The sequence below is a fragment of the Giraffa tippelskirchi genome, chromosome 1, assembly GCF_054371585.1.
Source record: "Giraffa tippelskirchi isolate mGirTip1 chromosome 1, T2T-mGirTip1v1.2.pri, whole genome shotgun sequence".
NCBI lineage: Eukaryota > Metazoa > Chordata > Mammalia > Artiodactyla > Giraffidae > Giraffa > Giraffa tippelskirchi.
In genome coordinates this window covers 27,630,311-27,655,438 of record NC_137275.1, presented here as the reverse complement: position 1 = coordinate 27,655,438, position 25,128 = coordinate 27,630,311, and the positions used below count along the sequence as shown (strand labels likewise).

At 36.5% G+C, this 25,128-nt stretch overlaps 1 protein-coding gene across 22 annotated transcripts in view; it reads right to left on the bottom strand.

Annotated features, from left to right (window-relative positions):
* The window catches only part of ANKRD17 (ankyrin repeat domain 17), a 180,789-nt gene that overhangs the window by 26,876 nt on the left and 128,785 nt on the right, over positions 1 to 25,128 (bottom strand). For all 22 annotated transcript variants that reach the window (XM_081586784.1, XM_081586786.1, XM_081586770.1 and 19 more), the window contains 8 exons: positions 23,866 to 23,977; positions 23,595 to 23,740; positions 20,438 to 20,580; positions 19,808 to 20,021; positions 18,626 to 18,801; positions 15,023 to 15,185; positions 11,551 to 11,646; positions 10,151 to 10,267 (listed from right to left, as the gene is read on the bottom strand). In XM_081586784.1, coding sequence (XP_081442910.1) covers positions 10,151 to 10,267; positions 11,551 to 11,646; positions 15,023 to 15,185; positions 18,626 to 18,801; positions 19,808 to 20,021; positions 20,438 to 20,580; positions 23,595 to 23,740; positions 23,866 to 23,977 — 1,167 coding nt within the window. The remainder of the gene's footprint in view (positions 1 to 10,150; positions 10,268 to 11,550; positions 11,647 to 15,022; positions 15,186 to 18,625; positions 18,802 to 19,807; positions 20,022 to 20,437; positions 20,581 to 23,594; positions 23,741 to 23,865; positions 23,978 to 25,128) is intronic.

Sequence of the window (25,128 nt, the reverse complement as noted above, 5' to 3'; positions counted from 1 at the left end):
AACCACTGCTTAGAGACAAGCTTATAAGCCAAATCAGACTTAATTTTCTTCAGAAAAAGTCCGATTTCATTTTTTTAGTCTCCAGCCTTTGTTAGACAGTCCTCCCTTTTGAAATAATCCCTGTTCAGGGTGAAAGGTTTTGCTACCTTGAAAGTTTTCACATCTGGGGGCAATGCACCATAATTACATTCTCTTGGGTAAGGGATAAGACTTTTGTTTTTGTAAAGTTAAATAATTAAGGAGAATCTATAGAAAACCAGATACTTTCTCAAGCAGATGGATTTCAGGAAAGAACACAAATGGAAACTGGAGATATAGAATTTGTTTGCATAGTATCTGCCCCCTAGAAATTTTTGCTGATCTTCCAAAAGTACCCACGTTTCCTCTCAGTTCAGTCACTCAGTTGTGTCTGACTCTTTGCGACCCCACGGACTGCAGCATGCCAGGCTTCCCTGTCCATCACCAACTCCCAGAGCCTGCTCAAACTCATGTCCATCGAGTCAGTGATGCCATCAAACCATCTCATTCCCTGATGTCCTCTTCTCCTTCTGCCTTCAATCCTTCCCAGCATCAGGGTCACTTCTTTGCATCAGGTGGCCGAAATATTGGGGCTACAGCTTCAGCATCAGTTCTTCCAATGAATATTCAGGACTGATTTCCTTTAGGACTGACTGGTTGGATCTCCTTGCAGTCCAAGGAACTCTCAAAAGTCTTTTCCAACATCACAGTTCAAAAGCATCAATTATTCTGTGCTCAGCTTTATAGTCCAACTCTCACAATCATACATGAATATTGGAAAAACAATAGCTTTCACTAGACGGACCTTTGGTGGCAAAGTAATGTCTCTGCTTTTTAATATACAGTCTAGGTGGGCCATAGCTTTTCTTCCTAGGAGCAAGCGTCTTTCAATTTAATGGCTGCAGTCACCATCTGCAGTGATTTTGGAGGTCAAGGAAATAATGTCTCTCACTGTTTCCACTGTTTCCTCATCTATTTGCCATGATGTGATGGGATTGGATGCCATGATCTTAGTTTTTTGAATCTTGAAATTTAAGCAGCTTTTTCACTCTCCTCTTTCACTTTCCTCAAGAGGCTCTTTAGTTCTTCTTCCATTTCTGCTATAAGGGTGGTATCATCTGGATATCTGAGGTTATTGATATTTCTCCCAGCAATCTTGATTCCAGCTTGTGCTTCATCCAGCCCAGCATTTCACATGATGTACTCTGCATATAAGTTAAATAAGCAGGGTGACAATATACAGTCTTGATGTACTCCTTTCCCATTCTGGAACCAGTCTGTTGTTCCATGTCCGGTTCGAACTGTTGCTTCTTGACCTGCACACAGATTTCTCAGGAGGCAGGTAAGGTGGTCTGGTATTCCCATCTCTTTCAGAATTTTCCACAGTTTGTTGTGATCTACACAGTCAAAGGCTTTGGCGTAATCAATAGTGCAGAAGTAGATGTTTTTCTGGAATTCTCTTGCTTTTTCTATGATCCAACATATGTTGGCAATTTGATCTCTGGTTCCTCTGCCTTTTCTAAATCCAGCTTGAACATCTGGAAGTTCACAGTTCACGTACTGTTGAAGCCTGGCTTGGAGAATTTGAGCATTACTTTACCAGCCTGTGAGATGAGTGCAATTGTGTGGTACTTTGAACATTCTTTGGCATGTTTATGTAGGCCAGTTTGATTGAGAATAGTAGAAAATCACTTTCAGATAGCATATCAGTGGTCTTGATTACCTGAAGTCCCACAGGGCATTTTAAAGACTTTTATCTTTTACTCTGCTGGAAATGACACTGTAGTTGTTCTTGTTGTTCAGTTGCTCAGTCATGTCTGACTCTTTGTGACCAGATGGACTGAAGCACACCAGGCTTTCCTGTCCTTCACTGTCTCTGGAAATGTCGCAAACTTATGTCCATTGAGTTGATAATGCTATCCAACCATCTCATTCTCTGTGGCCTCCTACTCTTCTGCCCTCAATCTTTCCCAGCATCAGGCTCTTTTCCAAACAGCTGGTTCTATGAATCAGGTGGCCAAAGTATTGGACCTTCAGCTTCAGCATCAGTCCTTCCAATGAATATAAGGACTGATTTCCTTTAGGATTGACTGGTTTGATCTCCTTGCTGTCCAAAGGATTGTCAAGAGTCTTCTCGAACACCACAGTCTAAAAGCATCAATTCTTTGGTGCTCAGTCTTCTTAATGTCCAGTTCTCACATCTGTACATGACAACTGGAAAAACCATAGTTTTGACTATATGGACCTCTGTCGGAAATGTGATGTCCCTGATTTTTAGTACGCTGTTTAGGCTGTCACAGCTTTTGTTTCAAGGAGCATGCATCTTTTAATTTCATGGTTGTAGTCACCATCTTCAGGTGATTTTGGAGCCCAAGAAAAGAAAGTCTGTCACTGTTTCTATTGTTTCCCCATCTTATCTTCCATGAAGGGATGGGACCAGATGTCATGATCTTAAGGTTTTTGTACAGTGAGTTTTAAGCCAGCTTTTTCACTCTCTTCTTTCACTTTCATTAAGGGGCTCTTTGGTTCCTCTTGGCTTTCTGCCATTAGGGTAGAAATAGTAGAAAATATTATAGTAGTATAATAGTAGAAATAGTATTAATAGTAAAAAATATTTCCATCTGCATATCTGAGGTTATTGATACTACTTCTGGCCATCTTGATTCCAGTTTGTGATTCATCCAACCTGGCATTTTGCATGATGTACTCTACATATAAGTTAAATAAGCAGGGTAACAATATGCAGCCTTGAGGTACTCCTTTATCAATTTTTAACCATTCCATACCAGTCCATTGTTCCATGTCCAGTTCTTCTAACTTGCTTCTTGACATGCATTCAGATTTCTCAGGAGACAGGTAAGGTGGTCTGGTATTCCCATCTGTTTAAGAATTTTCCACAGTTTTTTGTGATTCACACAAAGGTTTTAGTATATTAAGGAAGCAGAAGTAGATGTTTTTCTAGAATTCTCTTGCTTTTTCTGTGATCCAACAGATGTTGGCAATCTGATCTCTAGTTCCTTGGCTTTCTAAATCCAGCTTGTATAACTGGAAGTTCTCGGTTCACATATTGTTGAAGCCTAGGCTGACGGATTTTGAGCATTACTTTGCTAGCATGTGAAATGAACACAACTGTGTGGTAGTTTTAACATTCTTTGGCATTGCCCTTCTTTAGGATAGAAAATGAAAACCTTTTCCAGTCCTGTGGCTACTGGTGAGTTTTCCAAATTTGCTGGCATGGGTGCGGAACTTTAACAGCATCATCATTTAGGATTTGAAACAGCTCAGCTGAAATTCTATCACCTTCACTAGCTTTGTTTGCAGTAATGCTTCCTAAGGCCAACTTGAGTTGACACTACAGGATGTCTGGCTTTAGGTGAGTGACCACACCATTGTGGTTATCTGGGTCATTAAGATCTTTTTTTACAGTTGGTCTGTATATTCTTGCCACCTCTGTTTCTTTGCACTGTTCACTTTAGAAGGCTTTCTTTCTTATCTCTCCTTGCTATTCTTCAGAACTCTGCATTCAGTTGGATATATCTTTCACTTTCGCCTTTCACGTCTCTTAAATATATATATATATTTTGGCTCCACTGGGTCTTAGCTGTGGCATGTAGGATCTAGTTCCCTAACCAGGAATCAGACCCAGGCCCCCTGCATTGGGAGCTCAGAGTCTTAGACACTGGGCCACCAGGGAAGTCTCTCGCTTCTCTTTTCTCAGCTATTTGTAAGGCCTCCTCAGACAACAATTCTGCCTTGTTGCATTTCTTTTTCTTGGGGATTGTTTTTGTCACCAACTCCTGTACAATGTTACAAACCTACGTCTATAGTTCTTCAGGCCCTCTAACAGATCTAATCACTCGAATCTATTTGTCATGTCCACTGTATAATCATAAGGTGCTTGATTTACATTATACCTGAATGGCCTAGTGGTTTTCCCTACTTTTTTCAATTTGAGTCTGAATTTGGCAATAAGGAGTTCATGATCTGAGCCACACTCAGCTCTGAATCTTGTTTTCACTGAATGTATAGAGCTTTTCCAACTTTGGCTGCAAAGAATATAATCAGTCTGATTTCGGTATTAACCATCTGGTGATGTCCATATGTACAGTCGTCTCTTGTGTCTCTGGAAAAGGATGTCTGCTATGGCCAGTGTGTTCTCTTGGCAAAACTCCGTTAGTCTTTGCCCTGCTTCATTTTGTACTCCACGGCCAAATTTGCCTGTTACTCCACGTATCTCTTGACTTCCTACTTTTACTTTCCAGTTTCCTATGATGAAAAGGACATCTTTTTTTTTGGTGTTAGTTCTGGAAGGTCTTGTAGGTCTTCATAGAACCAGTCAACTTCAGCTTTCTTCAGCATTAGTGGTTAGGGCATAGACTTACATTACTGTGATGTTGAATGGTTTGCCTTGGAAATGAACCAAGATCATTCTGTCTGTCGTTTTTGAGATTGCATCCAAGTACTACATTACAGACTCTTGCTGACTATGAGGGCAACTTCATTTCTTCTGAGGCATTCTTGCCACAGTAGTAGATATAATGGTCATCTGAATTAAATTCACCCATTCCCATCCATTTTTAGTTCACTGATTCACTCTTGCCATCTCCTGTTAGACCACATCCTATTTACCTTGATTAATGAATCTAACAGTCTGTGTTCCTATACAATACTGGTCTTTACAGCATCAGACTTTACTTTCACCACCAGACACATCCCACAGGGCATTTTAAAAACTTTATCTTTTACTCTGAGTGAAATGGTACTGTAGGGTTTTGGGCAAAAGAGTGATTTGGTCTAAGTGATACAAGATGATTACTTTAAGTGTTAAACAGAGAACAGACTGCAGAGCAGCAATGGAATCAGGGAGATCAGTTAAATGACTACTGTGGAAATAAAAGTAAGAGATGATATTAATGACTTGAACCAGAGTGAGAAGTGATGAATAGTGACTAGGATTTCAGGTAGAGATCCAAGGCAAAGGTCACTCAATTTTGCAACACAGTGGAGAAAAATCAAAGATCGTATCAAGATTTTTAGCCTAAGCAGTTATAGAGTTGTGGGTTTGGAGTAGGCAAAGATCAGGAGTTCATATTTGGACATTAAGTATGAGATGTTTAATTAGGTTTCCACAAGGACATGCTGAGTAGCTAGCTGGATATGAGAGACTGGAGTGTAGCAAAGCTGCTGCTGCTGCTGCTGCTAAGTCAACTGCAGTCACGTCCCACTCTGTGTGACCCCATATACGGCAGCCTACAAGGCTCCTCTGTCCCTGGGATTCTCCAGGCAAGAACACCGGAGTGGGTTGCTATTTCCTTCTCCAGTGTAGGGAAGAGGTCTGGGCTAAAGATAAGAGATTTCAGATCAGCTATTACATAAAGGTAAGAAGCAGGATGAGATGATCAATGGATAAAGAAGATCCTGTAAAAAGCTAAATGGCTTACCCACTAAGAGGAGAGATGAGGAGGAACTAGAGACACAGCAAGAATACTCAGAAAGATTAAGAGAAAAACCAAGAGTGTATAATGTAATGGAGGCCAAGTAAAGAGAGTATATCAAGTGTTACTAGGTTTAGTAAGATAAGGATAGAGAAGTAATCATTGGATTTAGCTACATGAGAATCCCTGGAGAGCATAAAAACATAGTTTTGGTAGAGCTGTGGGAGATCACAAAAACATAGTTTTGGTAGAGCTGAGGGAGTGACAACCCAGCAGGAGTAGATTCAAGAAAAAAGGAATTCGAAATTACCAAAGGAGACAAGGAGTTCTGTTGCAAGTGGGAGCAAAGAAATGGGCTTGCAGCCAAAGAAACAGGGGCAAGGGAGAAGTACTGAAGAAATCAAAAGCTTTCTTAAGACTGGATAAATAAATTTGCATGACAATGAGGATGATCCAGGAAAGAGAGCAAAATGATACAGAAGAAAAGAAAATTGCTACAACGTTTCTGAGTAAGCTATAGCAGACAGAAAATATGATCTAGTTCACAAATGGAGGGATTGGTTACAACAAGTTTATCCAGTAACTGGTAGGAAGTATATGCGTACAGGGGTTGGTGGGTTGGGAAGACAGGGTCGGGGGAAGTCTCTGGCAGTTTTCTTCTGATGCTTCGGTTTTCTCACTGATTGGAGTAGGATGCAAGATCATCAACTGAGGTTGAAAAAGAGGATATACTAGATGTCACAGGTTAAAGGAGAGAGAAATAATGGTCTACATGAGTGGCAGAATAAACTAGGGAAATATATAGTATGACTCTTGGGCAGCATTAAAGGGTTCACTGTCACACATTTAAAGTAAAATTAGTCATCAAGACTGAAGCTTTTTTTCTCTTAGACACTTACAGTTACTAGGCTTCAGGTAAGAATAAGGAGAAAGAAGAGTCAGGCCAGTGAAGGGTGGCATTATAAATGGATCCGACAATTTATTGGTAGACAGAATGTTTTCAGGATTGTTGGAGGCAGCTTTACTCTAGAGGGAGTAAAGCTGAAAAGATAAGACATGATAATCAGAGAATGAAATGTATAAAACTGTGATTGTGAGGTGGGCATATGAATCGGTTCAGTAGTTGCAAAAAAAAAAAATGTATTAGAAATATTTTAAAAATATACCCTACATAATTCCCTAAAAGATTAATCAAAGTTTATAGAGGGGAGAAATAATAAGTGATAAAGTACAGGGGTAAAAACATTAAAAATGCAGACCAATAACATCCACCATGGATTCTAACAGCCCAAAACACAACCTAGTTGTTAATATTCTAAGAGATCAAGCAACTTACTGTGAGTATTCCATAGTTAGACCAGAGGAACTGCTCTAGAGCATGAACTCTTGCACACAATAAACAGTCAGTGAATCAAATGTTTGCTGCTTAAGAATAAGGGAATCTGATAAATATAACAAGCAGTATTGAGCAGCAATTTTCACAAACCTATTAACCAACATTTTCAAATTAGAAAGGTTGATCAAAGTAATAATTTATCCATGTAGAACATCCAAGTTAAACTAGATAAGACCAACTTCAATGACGTTTCTAAATCAGAAATGGTGGAGCCAGAATGTACCAAGTCTCAAATGGCAAAAAGGTGTATTTTTCTAGATGTAAATCGTAAGTAAAAAATAGTGAAACAAACCCTAACACATCTCAATCTGATAATTTACCATATACACTAGAAAGAAGCTGCAGTTCAGGCAGAAGAGTCTCCTCCATAATCTAAAATTCTATCTATATATCACTCTCATTCAAAACTGTTTATAAAGTATCAATACATGTGGAATAATTTATATCTAATTAATTTATGATTAAGAATTAATATTATGGGGAAATATGCAATGACACTGAAAGAAGTTCCTTTTGAATTGCTTTAAATCTGAGGCTCTGAAAGCATGAACATCAAGGTTAAGAAAGGCTGGCAAGAATTCAAGGAAACAACATTTATGTATTGCTGATGGTATTAGGGAAATATTCTGGAAGTATCAAATTTAAAATATACTGACTGACTCATGTGAAGAAAGAAACTTATTCCATAAAAATAAAAGTGCCAAAATATAACAAAATATGTATAATAATGTTTACAGCAACATTATGTGTAGTGATAATACTGGAAACTTACCATGTAGTATATTATGCAGTTATAAATCACTATAAATTAACAATATTTTTCAGTTATTGAGAGTGGGAAAAGCAAGTATTAGAGTATTATGTTCACATGATTCTTTTTTTATTTTTAAAGTATACTATCTTCATATACATGGATATTTATGTGTTCAACAAATGTTTACTAACATGCCAGGCATCATTTTGTGGTTCATACACTCTAGTGGTAGAGAGAGACAAACAAGTTAAGTAAAATGCAGTATTCAGAATATCAGAACATGGAAATAAAGAAGGGAAGAAGAGTAGAAAGATGTGAAAGGGAGACTAAAATATGAGGCAACTTTGCACAGTTCACAGTTTACACTGCACATATTGTAACAAAGAAAAACCCATTCATGTTGATTAAAAATAGACATGCACAACTGGACATATGCCTAAATGCTGTTTGACTCTGTAATCCACAGGCTTACAGTATATTCCTAAATGTATTTCATGTAATGTATAAACAACAAAGGGATGAAACAAAAATTTTATTTAAAAACAGACATTTATGTCTCAGCTAAAAAAAGGATGCTTTCTACGACTGTGTTTTGGTTTAGTTGCTAAGTCGTGCCCCACTCCTTTGAGACTCCAAGGACTGTAGCCTTCTAGGCTCCTCTATCCATTGGATTTCCCAGGCCAGAATCCTGGAGTGGCTTGCCATTTCCTTCTCCAGGAGATCTTCCTAATCCATGGATCAAATTTGTGTCCTTTGCATTGGCAGGCGGGTTCTTTACCACTGAGCCACCAAGGAAGCCCTTCTAAGATTCATAACAATGCAAAAAGAAACAATATCATTAAATAATACTTAGAGATTCTAACACTTCAAAATGAGAGAGTAATGCAAAAACAGGATATTATAATACTGTAAGGAGGAAGCACTAAAATGCAGGTTGACTTCAATTAAGGGGAGCAAGGAAACCAGGGAATTGAGAATAGAAAAGAAGTAGATTTAAATCCTATCCTAGATTAGGTAAGTTACTTAACATCCCATAGATTTAGTTTCTCCATCTGTAATATGAGGGTAATAATACTTTCACAGAGAAGACTCAAATAATTTATATTCTCTCATATAATTTGGCCCTACATATTGCCTGGTATTTTAGTAAACATTAAATAAATACTAGATGCAACTGGTCATATTTCACTAGCTGGTTATGCCTTGGTAGTGTATGTCTTCCTAGTGCATTTGGTACTTCTGATAAATCTGTTGGCAACAAATTACAAGGTCCAGGATCAGTGTAGTACAGATTTGGATGAGGATTAAGAAAACATTAGTTGAGATAACTGAGCATTACAGAGGCTAGGCTCTCTAACTTCCAGACAGGTAAAGTAATCGTTATGGTGATTATAACAATCTGTTCTCAGGATATTATAATACTATAATACTGTATTATAATATCCTGTAACAATCACTGTAACAATTGTTACAGTGATTAAAACAATGTGTTCATATTCAATTAAAACCTCAAAGTGGCCAAAAAAGCTAATTTTTATTTGATCAGAATATAAACTAGAAAAGTTTTTTAAATGAAAAACCTTAATATTAAATATATTTTTCAGAAAATAAAGTATTTTCACATTGACTTTAGAAAAAAATGTTTAAAATAATTTTATTTTCTTCATGTGAGATGAAATATGTAGCTTAACATAGTAAGTCTAATCAAAAAGAATGTACCTGACTCTAATGAAAAATATTCCAATATACAACTAACTTGTGAACAACATGGGCTTCAACATGGCCCATTTCATGTGAACTCCTTAAAATAATAAGTACTAGCATACTACACAAATTGCAGTTGGTTGAAATCCATGGACTTGAAACTGCAGATATGTAGGGCCCAACTCTAAAGTTACACATGGATTTTCAGCTGCATGGGGAAGTGGTCAGTGCTCCAGCCCCACTATCACTACATATTTAAAAACTGATGTTAAACTTGATAGCACTTTTAACCTTTTTAAAAAAGATAAAACATGGCAGAATATATATTCTATAATATTCAATACCAAACAATTCTTTTCCTGCTATGGTTACTATTTCTATAATATTACATTCTAGAGGACAGTTAGTGACAGAACAGAGAGTAAAGAAGCAGCTATGGGACTGTCCAGACTATACAATGTTTGGAGTATTTTACTCCCTGCAGGAATAATGGGGATGATGCTGTAGTATGCCTGAAAGAGATTTGGATGGGGATTAACAGAACATTCATCGAGATAACTGAGCACTAGAGGCTAGGCTCTCTCACTTCCAGATCAATGCAATTTCTACAATAACATTTTGTTAATTTAACTATAAAGAAAACTATTTTAATGACATAATATTTAAAATACTCATAATTCTACCAGTGGAGCCAAACTTGGAGAGAAAACCATGTACATAATTTAAAGCAAAAGCAAAACAAAGCAAAAAAACCACAGATTACAAATCAGGAGGAAGAAAAGCAGAAAGGAAAAAAGTAGATAATATTTTTCATATGTAAAGGCTATCATATGCAAAGGTTACCTTTTCCAAGTCTAACTCCTCTAATAAAATGCTGGCATTTTTGTTTGCTTCAGCAGCCTGTCTATCTTTGGCTTGTACTATTGATTCCATACAAAGGTGACACTTCTTCAGCATCTCCTAAAACAAAAAAATTAAGATGTTTCTAACCTCAAAAAATTAACATTTAGAGAGATTCCTGAAAACATGAAAATATTAAATAAGGTACTCAAATGAACTTAAGCAATAAAGATCAACAGTAGGGCAAAAAGGGTGCAAATAAAAACATAATTTAAATGGTATATTTTTAAAAATACATAAGCAATGAGCTTCTACTGTTCTTCAAAATAATATCCATTTGACTGGTACTAAAATTATTTAGTCCTATAACTTTAAATATGAGAAATCATACTGCAAATAGAGCTGCAATAATCTGTTAGGTAGTTAATAGCCTAAAGGAAAACGGCAATGTCAACAAAAGAAAAGCGGTTTAAAATTTTTTTGAATACTTATTTGGCAAGAACTGTTCTCAAATACTTAGTTTGTTTCTGTAATTTCTTAATCTAGAATCATTCATAAAAAACAATATTTATAGACTTTTCTCTGATTTCATTTTTCAGAACACACTTTTTGACAGGAAAGGGATATTTCCATACTGATAAAGCTTTGTTTTCAATCTCTGTCCCCCCACATAGAGACCAATGACATGTAGGAATACTAATTCTCATGAAAAAATCTAGAGGCAGGCAAGACAGTGCATTAGCTATGTTAAATCAAAAATTAATGAGAAAAGTTGCTATCACATAATAACTGAGAAAATGAAAGACATTTTTACATTTTTCAGAGGCATGTCTTAGGATTTCATTCCAATATTTTGATTTCAATTAGAATTCTAAAGGGATTTATTTTATGTTCTACACTTTTCCTGCAAAAAATCCTAGCGAATTCATTCTTAACCTGACAGTCTGATTTTTGTATTATGTTGAACATGTTAAGAGTTTTCTTGACCATAAGTAAAAGTACTATGCTAATTTTTGTTTAAGTATAAAAAAAATTCACTGACTTGTTCCTCTCAGAAGAGTTATCAGTCTGGATAAATTATATCACTAATGAATAGTAACAATAATTTGCTTTAGGTTGTTTAGTATCAACATTAAAATTAAATTAGCTTAAGTACTATCTAAAAAGCCAAAGTAATTCTATCATAGAAAATGTTTTATTACTTCATTAGGTAAGTAAATAATCCAAAGAGTTTCTTAAATAGCATATTTCATTCCCAAATACTACATAAATGAAAATAGTTATATGCCACACATTATTGCCCAAACTAAGGCTTATTTTCTTCATGTGGAATATACAAATATATAAAAGCCAAATGGGATCCCAAGTTCATAGAGTGGGGATGAATTTAATCAGTGTATTACCTTATCAGTGATCGTTGCTATGTATCTCATACATTCAGAGTCTGATGGAAACTGATTGACTTCTTTGACTAAATAGCGCACCACTTTCACATGACCCTAAAAAACAGATATCAATGTCAGATTGAAAACACTCTATCAGAATTCAGAAAATCTGTTCTGTCTGAATAATGATTTCAATGACATTAGTGCCACAAAATAAAGAGTTAAGTTGGGTATTACTGACATTTCAAATAAAAAAGTGAAGTAGGAAATGGCAACCCATTCCCGTATTTTTGCCTAGAAAATTCCATGGACAGAGGAGCCAGGCGGGCTACAGTCCATGGGGTCGCAAAGGGTCAGACATGACTGAGCGACTGAGCAAACAAACAAAAAAAAGGAGACAGGCTTTGGTTCTAATGAATTAGATAAATCTACACTGTTAATTTTCATTCCAACTCCTGAAAAGATACAGGATAATTTGAGCTAAAATTCTAGTCAGTCAGTCAGTGTTAGTCTAAACCATTCTGAATTTTAAAAAAGATAACCAAAAGTCAGTATGAAGAAATACATGATATGTGTGAAAGAAAAACCTCACCTCCCCCCCTCCACCGCCCCAGCTAACTCATTAGAACTTAGCATTCTATTTCAATTTTAAGCATCAAAAGAGTAGAAATAAAAATTTTGTTCTTTTTTTTTTCAGATAAAAACTGAATGGATAGTACTGTACTAGGTAATGCAAAGGAAATAAGATACACTTGCCTAAAGCTTGAATGATGGTTATATTATTTACTGTTGACAAAATTCACTATGTTAAAAATCTTTATAGAGTATTCAAGAGACTCTCTACTTTCTCTAATCTATACTATTACTGACACAACACCTCTAAACAGACGGATAAACATATGTTTATAGTCAGTATATTTCCTCTGTTGCCTTTATTTTTTTCCTTCTCATCTGCATCTTTTAAAACTACCTGTATCTTTTAATTAAAGAGACATTTCTCCAAAGAAGACATACAGATGGCTAATAAACACATGAAAAGATGCTCAACATTACTCACTATTTGAGAAATGCAAATAAAAACAACAATGAGGTATCATCTCACATGGGTCAGAATGGCCACCATCAAAAAGTCTACAAACAATAAATGCTGGAGAGGGTGTGGAGAAAAAGGAATCCTCTTACACTGTTGGTGGGAATGCAAACTGGTACAGCCACTATGAAGAACAGTGTGGAGATTCCTTAAAAAACTGGAATTAGAACTGCCATATGACCCAGCAATTCCACTGCTGAGCATATACCCCAAGGAAACCAGAAATGAAAGAGACACATGTATCCCAATGTTCACTGCAGCACTGTTTACAATAGCTAGGACATGGAAGCAACATAGATGTACATTGGCAGATGAAGGATAAAGAAGTTGTGGTAATATACAGAATGGAATATTACTCAGCTATAAAAAAGGACACATTTGAATCAGTTCTAATGAGGTGGATGAACTGGAGCCTATTATACAGAGTGAAGCAAGTCAGAAAGAGAAACACCAATACAGGATATTAATGCATATATGTGGAATTTAGAAAGACAGTAACGACCACCCTATATGCAAGACAGCAAAAGAGACACCGATGTAAAGAACAAACTTTTGGACTATGTGGGAGAAGGCGAGGGTGGGATGATTTGAGAGAATAGCATTGAAACATGTATATTACCATATGTAAAACAGATGACTAATGCAACTTCAGTGCATGAAGCTGGGCACTCAAAGCCGGTGCTCTAAGACAACACAGAGGGATGGGATGGGGAGGGAGGTGGGAGGGGGATTTAGGATGGGGGGATATGTGCTCCCATGGCTGATTCATGTCGATGTATGGCAAAAACCACCACAATACTGTAAAGTAATTATCCTCCAATTAAAATAAATTAATTAATTTTTAAAAACTACCTGTATCTTTTAATGAATACCTTAAATGGCATTTGTACCTTTGCTTGATGCCTCACTAACACTTCTACAGTATTTAAAAATATTTATATGGGACAATTCAGTTACCTGATTGTGTGTAGATCCCTGATTATTACACTTTGTACAAAATGCAACACTTGGAATCTGTACAACTGTACACAGTAGGTAATAAGAAAAAAAGTAATGAAATGAATAATGAAAGATATAAAAGATAAGTGCCCTTCTTAAGGAGCTAAGTCTATTTGGAAACATGAGGCATATCCATGTTATATGTTAAGATAATAACAATATATTTGTCAAAATAAATGATAAAGGTAATAACAAATTGTAGAATTTCTATAATCTTTAAGAGATAAGGTATTTCAATGTGAGCTCAAATGGAATGGGAAGAGTTTCTGTAGAAGGGGAGATTTACACTGCACCCAAGAAATGAGTAATTTTAGAAAAATGAGGAAGGACATGGCATTCCTGAGATGAGAACAAAGGTGATATGAGAGACAGTGACACAAAAAAAGACCAAGCAAGTAGAAAATCACATGAGGGACTCAATGGGAGATGAGTTCAAAGGGCACTAGACTGTTCTCTGAAAAACAAACTAAGATTCGATTTCAGAGGATTACAGAGACTAGCGAGTCAGGAAAAGTTTCTTGAAGAGGATACTAACAGAGTGAAATGGTTAGGAAGATAAACTTGATATGCTAGCTTGTTTGAAGAGGGAGCTAGTCACTGAGAATAACTATGATTAGCAAGGTAAAAAAATTCAGCAATGGGAAGGTAGCCTGCAACACCCAGGGAAGAGATGGTATAAATAATGGGAGATTAATAAGAGAAAAAAGGAAAAGATGATTTTTTTTAAAACAATTTTTCAATACAACAAAATAATTTGGAATCTGTAAGAGATTTTACCTATGGAATGACAAAACTCAAAACTATAATCCCTAGAATAATAAACTGGCTTTCCAAATAACAAATCAGACCTGCATTTAGGAAATCAACCAAATCATTAAATCAAGTAACTTATATACAGTTCTATGCTAGCCACTAAAGAAAGTTTCTTTTTAACAAAATTTATTTCTACTTCTGAAGGTTTCAAATATTGGCAGCTGAAATTTCATTTTTCTTCCCTAGAAATTAATGTGAATAATTAAAAATAAAATCAATATAAGTTAAAACTTTCTCTGTTGTGCTAATACAAGAAAACACTCATTCATAAATAAGTAATTAATTACTTAGTCGGATTCATATTTGGCAAAAGAGTAAGACTGCAACTAGATTTTGAAAATTCTACATAGAACAATTTTTAAAAGTTTATTTAGCTTTGACATCCAATACAGATACTATTGATAGCTTTTCTGGGATACCTATTATCTAACTTTCAATGTTGCCATCAGAGTGATTATTTGCTTATTATCTTACTGCTTTTATCTTTGCTGTTAGCTCCTAAAATGAGGGTCTTTAGTGATAATTAAATTATGAACTTCCTAGTCTAAGTGAAAAACATCCAAGTGGATGAGAATGAAAGATCTCTACCTTTCTAAATGCTGCCATAAGAGGAGTTATCTTGCGGTTGTCGGCTGCATCCACATCTGCACCTGCTTGCACCAGTAACTGAACCACATCAAGGTGTCCACCATTTGCTGCCAGCCACAATGGAGTGTTCCCCTTCTTGTTACGTACATCAATATGAGCTCCCCTAAATAAATGACACAAATATCACTTTCAAATGAAATGACACAAATAATAATAAAAATCAACTATTAACTTGTGAAAATATTCTTTAAAGGAAAAAAATTATTTAAAAATACATAGGACTAAAATGTATTTCTCTCAAAATTACATTACAAAGAACTTCCATTCATCAAATTCAGTTCAGTTCAGTCGCTCAGTTGTGTCCGACTCTTTGCGACCCCATAAATTGCAACACGTCAGGCCTCTCTGTCCATCACCAACTCCCGGAGTGTTCCCAAACCCATGTCCATCGAGTCAGTGATGCCATCCAACCATCTCATCCTCTGTCGTCCCCTTCTCCTCCCGCCCCCAATCCTACCCAGCATTAGGGTCTTTTCCAATGAGTCAACTCTTCGCATGAGGTGGCCAAAGTATTGGAGTTACAGCTTCAACATCAGTCCTTTCAATGAACACCCAGGATTGATCTCCTTTAGGATAGATTGATTGGATCTCCTTGCAGTCCAAGGGACTCTCAAGAGTCTTCTCCAACACCACACTTCAAAAGCATCAATTCTGCGGCGCTCAGCTTTCTTCACCATCCAACTCTCACATCCATACATGGCCGCTGGAAAAACCATAGCCTTGACTAGACGGATTTTTGTTGGCAAAGTAATGTCTCTGCTTTTAAATATGCTATCTAGGTTGGCCATAACCTTCCTTCCAAGGAGTAAGCGTCTTTTAATTTCATGCCTGCAATCACCATCAGCAGTGATTTTGGAGCCCAAAAAAATAAAGTCTGACACTGTTTCCACTGTTTCCCCATCTATTTCCCATGAAGTGATGGGACCAGATGCCATGATCTTAGTTTTCTGAACATTGAGCTTTAAGCCAATTTTTTCACTCTCCTCTTTCACTTGCATCAAGAGGCTCGAGTTCTTCTTCACTTTCTGCCATAAGGGTGGTATCATCTGCATATCTGAGGTTATTGATATTTCTCCCGGCAATCTTGATTCCAGCTTGTCTTTCTTCCAGCCCAGCATTTCTCATCATGTACTCTGCATATAAGTTAAATAAGCAGGGTGACAATATACAGCCTTGACGTACTCCTTTTCCTATTTGGAACCAGTCTGTTGTTCCATATCCAGTTCTTCCTGACCTGCATACAGGTTTCTCAAGAGACAGGTCAGATGGTCTGGCATTCCTATCTCTTTCAGAATTTTCCACAGTTTATTGTGATCCACACAGTCAAAGGCTTTGGCATAGTCAATAAAGCAGAAATAGATGTTTTCCTGGAACTCTCTTGCTTTTTCGATGATCCAGAGGATATTGGCAATTTGATCTCTGGTTCCTCTGCCTTTTCTAAAACCAGCTTGAACATCTGGAAGTTCATGGTTCACGTATTGCCGAAGCCTGGCTTGGAGAATTTTGAGCATTACTTTACTAGCATGTGAGATGAGTGCAATTGTGCGGTAGTTTGAGCATTCTTTGGCATTGCCTTTTTTTGGGATTTGAACGAAAACTGACCTTTTCCAGTCCTGTGGCCACTGCTGAGTTTTCCAAATTTGCTGGCATATCGAGTGCAGCACTTTCACAGCATCATCTTTCAGGATTTGAAATAGCTCAACTGGAATTCCATCACCTCCACTAGCTTTGTTCATAGTGATGCTTTCTAAGGCCCACTTGACCTCACATTTCAGGATGTCTGGCTCTAGGTGAGTGATCACACCGTCGTGATTATCTGGGTCGTGAAGATCTTTTTTGTACAGTTCTTCTGTGTATTCTTGCCACCTCTTCTTAATATCTTCTGCTTCTGTTAGGTCCATACCATTTCTGTCCTTTATCGAGCCTATCTTTGCATGAAATATTCCTTTGGTATCTCTAATTTTCTTGAAGAGATCTCTAGTCTTTCCCAATCTGTTGTTTTCCTCTATTTCTTTGCATTGATCGCTGAGGAAGGCTTTCTTATCTCTCCTTGCTATTCTTTGGAACTCTGCATTCAGATGGGAATATCTTTCCTTTTCTACTTTGCTTTTTGCTTCTCTTCTCTTCCGAGCTATCTGTAAGGCCTCCTCAGACAGCCATTTTGCTTTTTTGCATTTCTTTTCCATGGGGATTGTCTTGATCCCTGTCTCCTGTACAATGTCATGAACCTCTGTCCATAGTTCATCAGGCACTCTGTCTATCAGATCTAGTCCCTTAAATCTATTTGTCACTTCTACTGTATACTCATAAGGGATTTGATCTAGGTCATACCTGAATGGACTATGTCATCAAATTAAAAGCCATTAAATCAAAATTAATGATACATCAATAACTGCTTTTATAATTTTAAATTAAAAAGAATTCATTCTTTGTGCATAATTCTGATTTCAAATCATGAGAAAATGTAAAAATTTTTTAGAGAAATAAGAAGATACATCCTGTTAATATCAAAATATACTAAACTGTATCCTAGAGCACAAACAGTATCCTATGTGGTGACTATATCTTTCAGATTATTTGTATTCATGTATTTATATTACATGGTTTTGGAAAAGAATGAATCCTAAAATAACATGAAGGTTTAGCACTCAGTGGGCACCATGGTGAATAAGACTCATGGCAAGTAACAGTAGTTGATAGTTCAGTTCAGTTCAGTTCAGTCGCTCAGTCGTGTCCGACTCTTTGTGACCCCATGAATCGCAGCACGGCAGGCCTCCCTGTCCATCACCAACTCCCGGAGTTTACCCAAACCCATGTCCATCGAGTCGGTGATGTCATCCAACCATCTCATCCTCTGTCGTCCCCTTCTCCTCCTGCCCCTAATCCTTCCCAGCATTACGGTCTTTTCCAATGAGTAAACTCTTTGCGTGAGGTGGCCAATGTACTGGAGTTTCAGCTTCAATATCAGTCCTTCCAACGAACGCCCAGGACTACTACTAAATACTACTATTAGGACACCATGCCACAGTCTTTAGGAAGGTTAAAGTAGGAAATCCAATTTAGCAGACAAGCAACTCTGAAAGACTGTCAGGTAACCTCTAAGTGACTTAAAATAAAAAACATTCTGGACTCTATCTCATATCTTGAACAGTTACATAACTCACTTAAAAGCCCTAATTATCATAAAGAACAAGAAAATCAATGGTGAAGCCTAGATTATTTCCAGATTTACACGAATTAGGGTGACATCTCTGCAAAACTGTATAGGAGATGGGACTATGGCTGACAACAGCTTATTATAGTACTTCAAAAGTGTATACCCAGACAAGAAAGGAAGTAAAGTATTTCTAGGTTGCACTGAAAAAAACAATGCAGCATAGCTCTGGATGGGTGGAAAATAACATAGGTACGTTTAAAACATTAAAAAAAAAAACACACTGTTAATAGAAGTAATCACATCTGATTTTTAAATAGCACAATTTACACAGAGAATAGTAATCACTAGTAACCCCATATCACATGTGCAGTATGGTAATATCATACCTGCCAATGAGAAGCTCACAGAATTTATAATGCCCTTTATCTGCTGCTATGGTTAAAGCTGTATCTCTCGAGGAGGGCACTGGAGGGGCATTAACATCAGCACCTTTATCCAAAAGAACTCGGCCCACCTCTGCATAACCACCAGAGGCAGCTTCCATTAGTGGTGTCAGGCCAGTCTAGGTTTAGTGAAAAATAAAAAACAACACCTAAGAGACTAGAAAGTACCAAAATGTTAAAGAATAATAATTTGAGGGAACAATATGATACAGCTGTTACAAAAATTCACATCTAAATTTCAATACTGACACTACTAACCTCTCAGTTTCAGTGACATCTACTGAAAGCAGATGATTCTGCCTAATGTCAATTTGTGGAGGAAAAAACGATGAAAGTACTTGGCATATGGAAGTTAAAGTGTTAGTCACTTAGTCGTGTCCAACTCTTTGTGACCCTATGGACTGTAACCTGCTGGGCTCCTCTGTCCATGGGATTCTCCAGGCAAGAATACTGGAGTGGGTTGCCATTTCCTCCTCCAGAGGATCTTCATGACCCAGGAACTGAACCTGGTCTCCTGCACTGCAGGTGGATTCTTTAACGCTGAGCCACCGGGGAAGCTCTGTTCCCCCTCTTCTCTTTCATGATAGTATATAGCTTTTAGCTGACAACCCTAATGTCATTACTACCTACAAAAATCTATTGCTGGACTTCCCTGGTGGCCCAGTGCTTAAGAATCCACCTTCTAATGTGGGGACGTGGGTTCGATCCTTGATCAGGGAATTAAGATTCCATATGCTGCAGGACAACTAAGCCCACGGGCCACAACTAGAGAGAAGCCCACTGCAGCAATGAAGAGCCCACGTGTGAAATGAAGATTCCTGCATGCCCACAAAGAGTATTCCACATGCCACAAATTGACTTTTCACAGCCATAAACAAATAAATTTTTAAAAAATAAAGAAAGCACTGTTTCTTTCGAGGATTAAAAAAAAAAACAACTGCTGAGGTATTTTAAAGAGGTGATGCTTAACCGAGTCATACAGAATGGTTTCTGTTTAAATATATAAATATATATGTAAGAGATGACTATTACTACAAAGTGCTAGAATTATAATAAGCATATTGCTATGTATACCTTAAATGTCAAAGAAATAAATCCATAGGCTAATCTCAGACCTCTTCTTACCTTAGCTCTGTGTTCCACATTTGCTTTTCTATCAAGGAGAAGACTAACCACTTCAGTTCTTCCTTGGAAGCAGGCTAAGGTAAGGGCAGTGTTCCGATTGGTTTCTATTTGAGCGTTAATGTCAGAGCCCATGTCTAACAGGAGCTTAACGGCAGCTGTGTGCCCATTCATAGCTGCTAACATCAGAGGAGAAATGCCCAATTTGCTACCAGTTCTGGGGGTGGAAGTTTGGGAAGAACAAAAGGAAAAATATACATTTTTAAATGTCCTGGAAAAATTGGATGATAATACAGAATTCTATCTCATGACTGAAGATTAAGATTCTTTATTCTGTAGACTTATTTAAGAACACACTTCAAATCCTTTACTACCCAGAACCAGAATACTTTCTGTATAATGACTTGAACTAAAAACAAATTAATTCATTATTAAAGTGAAGTTACTCAATTCCGTAAGAAATAGTAATTGATAATTTTTTCAAATTGTATGTCAATAATTTTAAATACTTATATCTGAATTCTAAAATTGTAATGTAGGCACTTCCTAAATATGGCATTAAAGAAGTGTTGTTATACAAATATCTTTAACATAACACTCTTAAGGGACTTGGAGAGAGAGAATAAAACTTACCTAGAATTAATCTCAGCTCCTGCATTTAGTAATATTTTGATAATGTTCACATAGCCACCAGAAGCAGCCAGGCTTAGAGGTGTGTAATCAGAAACATTCCTGTGCTCTTTATTTGCCCCTCGAGCTAACAACAGCTCCACAACCTGGAAAAAGAAAAGGGAAAAAATGGTTTTCTTCTATGGCAAGACAATTTGCAAGGTGTATATTTATGATTTCTCTTTTTTTCTGGTATATTGTCTATAATAAAAGAAAGGGAAAGTCCTTTCATCCTTTGCACAAAATCAGTCTCAAATGAAAGCAAAAGGTCTTAGAAGTCAACAAAGGGATAAGTAAAATCCATTTTGCAATCTGTTGAAATGACAGTATTTTCATTGAAAGATCTAGACTTCATGTGTTCTATAGAAGATTTTTTCATTTGTACATGTAAATGTCCTTAAAATCAAAAACTAAATGTAAAAAAAATTTTGGAATAAGGCTAATACTTATTTTTCCCCAACATTTTACTATAAAAATTTTCAAGCACATGGAAAAATTGAAAAAAATTACATACAGTCATCACCTAGATTCTACTATTAATATCCTACTGTGCTTACTTTTCTATCAGTTACTTGTCTGTCCATCATTTTTTGACGCATTTTGTTTCTAAGTAGGTGTAGACACCTGCAATTTCCCTTAAATACATCAGCATGTGCACAATTAACTAACCTCTTATTTTTTTTCAGGTTTTTTGTTTCTTTTTAGGTGAAATCTGTAACTTTAAATAAACCCACAAAACTTAAAGTGTATATTCACCGAGTATTGACAAATGGATAAAACTAATTTAAATGTTATTTTTTTCCACTTTATTTTTTTAATTGAAAGATAATTGCTTTACAGAATTTTGTGGTTTATCTGTCAAACATCAACAAGAATCAGCCATAGATACATCCATGTCCCTTCCCTCCCGAATCTCCCTCCCATTTGTTATTTACTCATGTTCCTTTCCAGTCAATTCTACCCACAGGTTAGTTTCATTTACCATAGATCTTCATATAAATGAATCACACAGTGTTTGAGAGTAATTTGTATGTATTGTGCAGCATTCCATTAAGTGAATACACTAGTTTATCTAGTCTATTGATGAACGTCACTACTGTTTCTAGTTTGGGCAATTCTGAATAAAGTTGCTATAAACATTTCTTGTGGAAATACATTTTCATTGCTCATGGGTTCTACCTAGCAGTAGAATTTCTGGGTGTATGCTTAGTTTTATAAGAAATTGCCAGATGTACTACTAAAGTGGTTGTACTATTTATTCACAGTCATCAACAAGTTCTGGTTGCTCCACATCCTCAGCAAAATTTAGTACTGTCAGTCTTTAATTTAGCCATTCTAGTAGATGTGACATCTCACTGGGTCTTAATTTGCATTCCCTGATAGCTGAGAATATAAGCATTTACTTAAGAGGCATTCAGGGGTCTTTTAGTCTATTATACCATTTTTTTGTCTTTTTAAGTTCACATTCTTAACCACTTTCTTTTTTAAATTTTATTTTTTATTGACGCATAGTTGATTTACTGTGTGTTAGTTTCAGGTGTATAGCAAAATAATTCAGTTATATATACATATATATATATACATATACATATATATATATATACACTGAATACATATGTATTCAGTTATATACAATTTTTTCTTTTTCAAATTCTTTTCCCTTATAGGTTATTCTAAAATTTTGAGTATAGTTCCCTGTGCTATATAGTAGGTCCCTGTTGGTCATCTATTCCATATATAGTAGTGAGGATATGTTAATCCGTAACTCCTCTTTTATTCATCTCCTACTCCTTTCCCCTTTGGTAACTGTAAGCTTGTTTTCTGTGTTTGTGAGTCTATTTCTGTTTTGTATATAAGTTCATTAGTATCATTTTTTTTTTTGAAATTTCACATGTAAGCAATATCATACAATTTTTGTCTTTTTCTGAAGCTGTGACTTTCTATCAAATTTTTCCTTTAGTCAGTAAGACTAAATGGCTTATGTAATAAGATTATAAATCAAGTCCCCAAATTGGCATTAGGCTATTTTATCTTACAAGGAGTCCTTTAAGCAATAAAGTGTGTGTGTGTGTGTGCGTGCGTGCACACGTGCTCAGTCTCTCAGTCCATAGGGCTGCAAAGAGTCATACATGACTGAGTGACTGAGCACACACACACACAGATCAAGTATTTCCAACGAAGTTTAAATTGAGATATATAGATTTGCTGGGAAGCTCTTCAAATCACATAGTGATTGAAAATTTGAGTTAAGTCAAAATTTTATTCATTATATTTCAAAAACAGAACATTTACAATTCTGACTGGTAGAATCACCTCCACTGTGGGATACATAAGATAATGAGAATGGTGAAATAAAAAGAAAAAGATTTCTAAGCTGAGATTAGGAAGCTCATCTAGAATGACCTAGAGTGCTTCCTAAAAATAAGATTCAACAATTTGCTATTGAGAAGTTATCAATCCAAAGAGACAGCACACTGGTGAACAGAATTGGATTTAAAAAATGGATTTAAAATGAGGTTATCCAACTGATTACTAAATGCCCTAAGAAGACACACAAGTGAGTATAATTATAAGTTCTTGAGTCCACACCTAAGTACACCAGCTGTTCTAGCTAAAAAAGCTAAAAGATTGTATAATATTACCCAAGAACCTTCAGAGTTAAGGGTTGGGGAACAATTAAAAGATAAAATTACTCAAAAGAACTAAAAATTGAACACTCTTAATTCTCTACTAATCTTATATGTAGACAGCAACCAAGGCTGAGCTTAAGTACTTTTCATACTAAGTACTCTGGGAGAGGAAAAGATGAGTGAATATAGGCCCTACTTATGGGAAGCTTGCTGATTTGATTTGGGATGTCTTAATCATTCTATTAGTCTGAATGCAGTATAGAGGGATTTCAATGGAAATTAGTACTTTCAGATGAGTAGGATAATTAACAATGTATGCTTTTTTTGGCAGGACAGCTTATGCTAACGTTAATTCTTATCCTTTAGCTAAAAGCTAATAGTTTCAGTTACTCTGATAAATCTTAATGTCTGTCCACTAAATTTATATAAATTAAACCATATATTTGTCAAATGGAGGGGGGAAAAGAAATTATACTTGGGAACAACAATACCTCCTGTCTTCCCCCAGAACAAGCCAAAGATAGTGGTGTATCCTTGGTTCTTTCTGACTGGGCTTCAATGTCTGCACCGTTGTCCAGCAATATTTCAACAACACCAACATGACCAGCTGTAGCAGCCAATATGAGTGGAGTAAAACCTGAAGTAAAATAAAGATCTTAGTTAAGCAAAGAAATAGTGCTATTTTCTATTCTAAGCATGAATATAGGACTACAAGTAGTAGATACAAATTCAGAAAAAAGTTAATGAACTTTTCTTGTCTACCTTTCTTGTCTCGGTGCTCAATACTAGCTCCTCTTTCCAGCAGAGTTTGTACCAGTTCCTCGTGACCACCAGCACAGGCAAGCGTTAGCGCTGTGTCATGATTACTCTCAGTCTGTAAAAAATTAATTGTTGATTAGTTCATTAGACAGTTAAAAATGTTAACATCAATTGCATAATATGTACATATACCAAATACACACCCACACATATGCCACTCTACCGTATCAAATAATTGGATAGTAAATCTTTTTCTCCCTATTAGCAGTTAACTTGTGACTTTTTTTTAGATAAAGACTAATATTTGAATTTTTATGGGCTCCAAAATCACTGCAGATGGTGACTGCAGCCATGAAATTAAAAGACACTCCTTGGAAGGAAAGTTATGACCAACCTAGACAGCATATTAAAAAGCAGAGACATTACTTTGTCAACAAAGGTCAGTCTAGTCAAGGCTATGGTTTTTCTAGTGGTCATGTATGGATGTGAGAGTTGGACTATAAAGAAAGCTGAGTGCTGAAGAATCGGATGCTTTTGAAGTGTGGTGTTGGAGAAGACTCTTGAGAGTCCCTTGGACTGCAAGGAGATCCAACCAGTCCATCCTAAAGGAGATCAGTCCTGGGTGTTCACTGGAAGGATTGATGTTGAAGCTTAAACTCCAATACTCTGGCCACCTGATGCGAAGAACTGACTCATTTGAAAAGACCCTGATGCTGGGAAAGATTGAAGGCAGGAGAAGGGGATGACAGAGGATGAGATGGTTGGATGGCATCACCAACTCAATGGACATGGGTCTGGGTGGACTCCAGGAGTTGGTGATGGACAGGGAGGCCTGGCGTGCTGCGGTTCATGGGGTCGCAAAGAATCGGACATGACTGAGCAACTGAATTGAACTGAATATTTGAACTTTTTGGGCAATTCTTAAAGCAAGCAAGAAAAAAAGTATGATTTTCCAACCATATGCTATTTTCAGCTACATGTTTTAAGAATACTACTGTGGACTCACTTTCTCTTCTACACATAAATGGAGTAGCACAGACAAGATTTATTTTTCTATTCCAAACAAAAAAGGAAGGTTATTTGAAATGACAGGCAATACATGACACTGATCACTGCAGACAGAAATGATTAACTTATTGTATTGCTTGGAGAGTTTCCAGGCTAAAGTGAAGGGAAAGGACACCCAAAAAGAGTTTGGCAGTCTCCCTGGAATTGAAAAAGAGTTTGGAAAAGTGAAGGTGGCTAGAATTCATGGGGCAGATTACT